At 45.2% G+C, this 6,940-nt stretch overlaps 1 protein-coding gene across 1 annotated transcript in view; it reads left to right on the top strand.

Annotated features, from left to right (window-relative positions):
- samd4b (sterile alpha motif domain containing 4B) overlaps positions 1–6,940 on the top strand; it is a 12,792-nt gene that overhangs the window by 1,069 nt on the left and 4,783 nt on the right. The window contains exons 2-7 of the mRNA XM_016258629.1: positions 1,024–1,452; positions 2,724–3,140; positions 3,843–4,073; positions 5,278–5,387; positions 6,454–6,540; positions 6,622–6,892. Coding sequence (XP_016114115.1) covers positions 1,257–1,452; positions 2,724–3,140; positions 3,843–4,073; positions 5,278–5,387; positions 6,454–6,540; positions 6,622–6,892 — 1,312 coding nt within the window. The 5' untranslated portion in view covers positions 1,024–1,256. The remainder of the gene's footprint in view (positions 1–1,023; positions 1,453–2,723; positions 3,141–3,842; positions 4,074–5,277; positions 5,388–6,453; positions 6,541–6,621; positions 6,893–6,940) is intronic.

The following is a 6,940-nucleotide window of genomic DNA, read 5'->3' as shown; positions in this document are numbered from 1 at the left end:
TGTGAGTGTGTGTGTGTGTCTGTGAGTGTGTGTGTGTGTCTGTGTGAGTGTGTGTGTGTGGGAGTGTGTGTGTGTGTCTGTGAGTGTGTGTGTGTGTCTGTGTGAGTGTGTGTGTGTGGGAGTGTGTGTGTGTGTCTGTGAGTGTGTGTGTGTGTCTGTGTGAGTGTGTGTGTGTGTGAGTGTGTGTGTGTGTCTGTGAGTGTGTGTGTGTGTGAGTGTGTGTCTGTGAGTGTGTGTGTCTGAGTGTGAGTGTGTGAGTGTGTGAAAGCTAGCAGCGGCTATCGATACACCGCCGTCTCATTCCACATTTACATTTCATGGATTTAAGCCTCCAGTTCTGTGATTCTCAGCTCATCTGATCTTCTGACAGCATGTACATCTCATCGGACTCCATTTACACCCGATCAGTCTGGCTTCATCCTCTCCTGTCTGAATGCACGCCTCTTCTGTATTTACTCATTTCTTTATTCTTTACCCTTATTTTACACCTCGTCTGTATGACGTTACACCATCGGACTGAATGCACTCGTCTTCTGACTGTAGGCCATTTATTCATCTTTTTAGTTTACCCTGATTTTACACCTCCTCACTGTGATTTTACCCTCATCTGACTCAATGTGCCCATTTTCTGACTGTATTTACTTTTTTTTTAATTTACTTTGCATTTACAGCTTATCTGTTTGATTTGACCTCACCTATGTGATTGTACACCTCATCTGTCTTCTACCTGTGTTTACTCATTTCTTATTAATTTACCCTGCTCTTCCCCTCGTCTGACTGTATTTTACATGTCAGTTTACCCTGATTTTACACCGTACCCCTCTTCTGACTGCATGTAGTCATCTCTTACTAACTTGCCCTGGTTTGTGAGTGGCGAGTGATGGATGTAATCCCCTCAGAGTTGCTGTGGTCTGCAAGACGGTGGGAATCTGATTATGTGCAGCTCTGTGATACTCCGAGACAGAAAGAGGGATGAGTGAGTGTTTGTGTGCTTTGTTTAACACGCGTGTGCTCTGTGTGCAGCTGTGCGCGTGAAGATGCTCTAGTCACGTCTGCATTTGCATCTGCCTGTGACCTTTGACCCTTGAACCCAAACACTGACCCGTGCCCGGCTGGCGTCCACCGCGCTCCAGAACCATGTGAGGGCTTGTCAGTGCCTCTCTGAGTGGACTGGAGCACCGCCTGTAACCCCGCCCCAGTGTATACAAGCCCCGCCCTCCCTCTAGCCCCGCCCCCCGCCCCTGAAGAAGCTGGCCATGATGTTCCGGGACCAAGTGGGGATTCTGACGGACTGGTTTAAGGGCTGGAACGAGTGCGAGCAGACGGTGGCGCTGCTGTCGCTGCTGAAGCGTGTCTCTCGGACGCAGGCCCGGTTCCTGCACATCTGTCTGGACCACTGGCTGGCCGACTGCACCGAGATACACATACTGGAGGCAGAAGCCAACAATGCAGGTAACACCAGCAGCGTCCGCTCTGACATGCACAGGCACTGGTGTCTTATTTTTAAAGGGCCAGTTCATCCATAAATAGGGTCTGCCAAACTCCACAAATGGCATAAAAATATCCTGACAGTGGTTCAGATGACTGGGAATATATTACAGAGTCATATGATGGATTTCAGTCTGTTTCTCAGACAATTGTAAGTCGATATTTACTGAAAATTGTCCCATTCACCATCAGATTTGTGTTTGTCTTCATCATATTAAAGTTTGGTCTTTTTAGACAGATGAATGAACTATAGAAGTCATTTAGTAGAGTGATTATATTTTGGCTGTTTTGTACTTGATCTTGAGCTCGCAAAAAACAGAGGTGTTAATTATCGGACCTAAAACCTCTGCATGTAATAACCTAGAACACTGTCCAACACTTGACGGCTGCTCTGCCAATTCATTGGGTGGTTGTTCTGCACGCTTAATAAACAAACTCCAGCTGGTCCAAAATGCAGCAGCTAGAGTTCTTACTAGAACCAGGAAGTATGACCATATTAGCCCGGTTCTGTCAACACTGCACTGACTCCCTATTAAACATCCTATAGATTTTAAAATCTTGCTTATTACTTATAAAGCCCTGAATGGTTTAGTACCTCAGTATTTGAGCGAGCTCTTATTGTATTATAGTCCAATATACTTTTACAATATGTAAAAGTAAATGTATTTTCGAAGCAAAACTTCAAAGTTTGAAAACAACTTTCAACAGATCGCCATTCATTTTTAAATCAAATAAATTTACTTTAGCTTCTAAACACACTGCAAAAAAAAGACGTTCTTTCTCAGTATTTTTGACGTGCGATCTATAGCAAGCTATCTGATGCGATACTGTAGGTGACGACTGCATGCTTACAATTTTATCTCTAATAGTATCGATGTTGGAAGTAAAGTAGTGCATAAAGTCATTACTGCTGTGCTGCTGGGAAATGTCTGCGTCTGCTGATGCTTTATTTTTCGTTAATTTAGCCACTGTATTGAACATGAAACCGTCATAAGACGAGTCATAGACTACTATTATTATTATTATTAATATCATGGACTACTGTTAGGATATTGATGATGCGTTACAGTGCTATAAATAGACTTGACCTAAATCTCATTCAACTAGGTTTGTATTGAAATGAGTGTTTATTTTTGGGTGAACTTTCCTTAAAAGGGTTCAATTTTAAATCAAACTTACCTTTTTAACATCTGAACTTCGGATGAAACTGAGATCTCCCTCGTGTCTTTCTCCAGCCGTGGTCAGTCAGTGGCAGCAGGAGCCGAAGGAGAAGGCCGTGTCGCTCCTGCTCTCCCATCTGCCCCTGCTGCAGCCGCGCAACAGCGAAGCCAAGTGTGAATACATGAAGCTGCTGCAGAAGGTCCTGAGCCACACCATCGAGAGCAGTCTGTTCGTGGAGGAGAGCCGCCAGCTGCTGTCCTACGCACTCATCCATCCCGCCACCACCCTCGACGACCGCAACTCTCTGGCCCTGTGGCTCAGTCACCTGGAGGAGCACCTGTCCTCGCGCCCGGCTCCGTACCATCATGCCCGGCAGGGCTCCGACGAGTGGCCCTGCTCCGCTGAGGCCCTGGAGCCGGCGTACGGACAGAACGGACACATGGCGTTCCCTGGATCGGGTGGCGTGACCTCAGCTGTCAACAGCAGCACAGGTAACGAGCGCCAGGCCGTGCGTCTCAGGTCTGTCTGACGCTAATGTGCATGAAAGCTTATTAAAAAAAATGATCTCACCATTTGGACATTTTTTTTCCTCAGAATTGCGAAATGCTCAATCCGGAGTAAAAAAAGTCAGATATGAACTTGCAATTGTGATTTTTAAAAAATCAAGCTTATTTCTGCTGCTAAACAAATAAATAAAATAAAACAATTTAAAAAAATACTTTCTATCTCACAATTCAGATTTTTTGCTTGCAGTTGTGACTTTTTTTTTTCTAAATTAAAATATATGCCTATTAAAAATATTTAAATATATTTATATTAATATTAAACATATTTAATAATATAAATGTTTTAAAAAGCTAGACAAGCCTGTCTCATTGTGAGACGAACTCATGACAAACTCGTTCACATGCATCCATTAAAAATCACATTGTTGTCTCTGAAAGCCTTCATGTAAACAATCAGTGAATCAATTGACTGAGCTTGATCTGAACGAAAGTAAGTGCTGGTGTAGATAAGTAAACATGATGCATATAAACAAAGCTTTCTGAAATCTGATTGATTCATTTGCATTGGTGAAAATGTAAACATGCACAAAAGGACCAAAGTGCACATGGCACTTCACAAACCTGCAGCTGTCCGTGTTTAGTTAGATGGAAGATGTCAGTGGCTCATCTGTCACAATCGCTCCGCAGGACTGACTGGTCAGGTGCAGCCGAGCCCACTGAAGCCCTCCATGTCACTCACCCCTGCCAATCAACCGGCCTGCAGCTCTGATTGGCTGAGCCAGGAGGAGGGGGGCGTGTCCGGAGCAGAACACGCCCCTCTGTCGCCGCAGAGCAGCGTCGCGTCTTCAGGCAGCGAGCAGACGGAGGAGCAGAGCAACACACGCAACACTTTCCAGGAGGACGGCAGCGGGATGAGAGGTGACGACTCATCACATGCACACAGCTCAGGGACGGCGGATGATTTCTGAATCACTTCACCTTCTGTGTGTGTGTCTGTCTGTGTGTGTGTGTGTGTGTGTGTGGGTGTGTGTGTGTGTGTGGGTGTGTGTGTGTGTGTGGGTGTGTGTGTGTGTGTGGGTGTGTGTGTGTGTGTGGGTGTGTGTGTGTGTGTGGGTGTGTGTGTGTGTGTGGGTGTGTGTGTGTGTGTGGGTGTGTGTGTGTGTGTGGGTGTGTGTGTGTGTGTGGGTGTGTGTGTGTGTGTGGGTGTGTGTGTGTGTGTGGGTGTGTGTGTGTGTGTGGGTGTGTGTGTGTGTGTGGGTGTGTGTGTGTGTGTGGGTGTGTGTGTGTGTGTGGGTGTGTGTGTGTGTGTGGGTGTGTGTGTGTGTGTGGGTGTGTGTGTGTGTGTGGGTGTGTGTGTGTGTGTGGGTGTGTGTGTGTGTGTGGGTGTGTGTGTGTGTGTGGGTGTGTGTGTGTGTGTGGGTGTGTGTGTGTGTGTGGGTGTGTGTGTGTGTGTGGGTGTGTGTGTGTGTGTGGGTGTGTGTGTGTGTGTGGGTGTGTGTGTGTGTGTGGGTGTGTGTGTGTGTGTGGGTGTGTGTGTGTGTGTGGGTGTGTGTGTGTGTGTGGGTGTGTGTGTGTGTGTGGGTGTGTGTGTGTGTGTGGGTGTGTGTGTGTGTGTGGGTGTGTGTGTGTGTGTGCGTGTGTCTGTCTGTGCGTGTGTACGTCTGTCTGTCTGTCTGTCTGTCTGTCTGTCTGTGTGTCTGTCTATGTGTGTGTGTGTGTGTTTCTCCTGCAGACGTGCCGGCCTGGCTGAATGTCTTGTGTGTGTCTGTCTGTCTGTGTGTCTCTGTGTGTGTGTCTGTTGTGTGTGTGTCTGTCTGTCTGTGTGTGTGTGTGTCTGTCTGTGTGTGTGTGTGTGCGTGTGTCTGTCTGTGCGTGTGTACGTCTGTCTGTGTGTGTGTCTGTCTGTCTGTGTGTGTGTCTGTCTGTCTGTGTGTCTCTGTGTGTGTGTCTGTCTTGTGTGTGTCTGTCTGTCTGTGTGTGTGTCTGTCTGTCTGTCTGTGTGTGTGTGTGTCTGTCTGTGTGTGTGTGTGTGCGTGTGTCTGTCTGTGCGTGTGTACGTCTGTCTGTCTGTCTGTCTGTCTGTGTGTCTGTCTATGTGTGTGTGTGTGTGTTTCTCCTGCAGATGTGCCGGCCTGGCTGAAGAGTCTCCGTCTGCATAAATACGCGTCGCTCTTTTCTCAGATGACGTATGAAGAAATGATGATTCTCACAGAGCAGCACCTGGAGTCACAGGTGAGCTCCGCCCTCATCGGCTCATGTGACCTCAAAGCCCCGCCCCCGACTTGCACATTGTTGCACAAGTGAAGCTGCTGAATTGAGAAATTCTTTGACATTACAAATGAGCCACGCCAGAAAAACTAATGCAAATTCCTAATATTAATTATAATAATTCCTCAAAACATTAACAATTCCTGATGTTGATTACAGCAGTCACTCAAAAACAATCCAAATTTATGAAACCATATATTTATTTCTAACAAAACAACATAAATATGACAAAAATTTATTTTACTTTCATAAACTTTCACTTTCAGATTAAAAAAGTGATCAGTTTTTCACATTGCAGTGGTTCGTTAATAGGCGCACATATTCATGACTATCAACAAAATTAATTCCAAAAGTGCGTGAGAAATGGGGAAAAGGCTAAATATACTTTACAAAGGTTTTTTGACACTAATATAACTTCATAGATCAATTTACAAAAAGCATTTTTGACACCTTAATGGTGCTCCATACATACCCGGGTCAAAGTGACCTGAAGTTTGTTTATATCTCTTAAAAAAATTATGGAAAAAATATGGAGAGTGAATGATTTGATGTGTATTTTGAGGGTCTTAAAGCATTAAGTTTAATTCCTTTACTAAAAACTGCATTTTTTCACATTTTTTAATTAATCTCTTCTGGGTCAAAATGGACTCAAATGCGTTGAGGGTTAATAGAATTTAATTAATTTATGCATTTAGCAGACTCTGTCCAAAGCAACTTACAGTGCATTCAGGCTATACATTTTCTACCAGTATGTGTGTTCCCTGGGAATCGAACCCACGACCTTTTGCGCTGATAACGCAATATTCTGTACAATAATGTACAGAAATAAGGTAAATAAACCTTGGGTGGCGTAATAATCACGATTATAATTTGAGGGAAATAATCATGATTATTAGTTTAACTATTATGGTGCAGCCCTGGTATTTTTTGTGAAGAAAATATTCTAAGAATCATGAAAAAATGTAGCAGTTTGTGCTGCTTAATCAGTCTCTCAGCGTCAGTTAGTTGTGTGTTTGTTTGTTTGTTTCAGAACGTGACGAAAGGAGCTCGACATAAGATCGCTCTGAGCATACAGAAGCTCCGAGAACGACAGGGCGTCCTCAAATCTCTTGAAAAGGTGAATAATGGATCTGAATTTGCATTTGTTTTGATTCGTCTCGAACCGTCCGCTTAGCGTAGATCGTGTTGTTGATTTCAGGATATTCTGGAAGGCGGGAACGTTCGGAATGCTTTACAAGAGCTTCAGCAGATCATCATCACGCCAATCAAAGTCTATGCCCCGCCCACTGCTGCCCAGAAGGAGGCGGAGCCTGGAGTCACACCTATCGAGAAAGCAGCCAATCCCGGTGAAGAGAAGGAGAGCGAGGGCTTCCAGACCCACAATCCTCCAGCGTGTGACGGAGAATCACCGTCTGCACCCATCGGTGACGGAGACATCGCAGGACAGTTCACGCGTGTGATGGGGAAAGGTACACACACTCACTCACTCACTCACTCACTCTCTCTCTCTCTCTCTC

This window comes from Sinocyclocheilus grahami, unplaced genomic scaffold (assembly GCF_001515645.1).
Source record: "Sinocyclocheilus grahami isolate Dianchi unplaced genomic scaffold, SAMN03320097.WGS_v1.1 scaffold1717.1, whole genome shotgun sequence".
Classification (NCBI taxonomy): Eukaryota; Metazoa; Chordata; class Actinopteri; order Cypriniformes; family Cyprinidae; genus Sinocyclocheilus; species Sinocyclocheilus grahami.
This window is presented reverse-complemented; position numbering and strand designations above follow the sequence as displayed.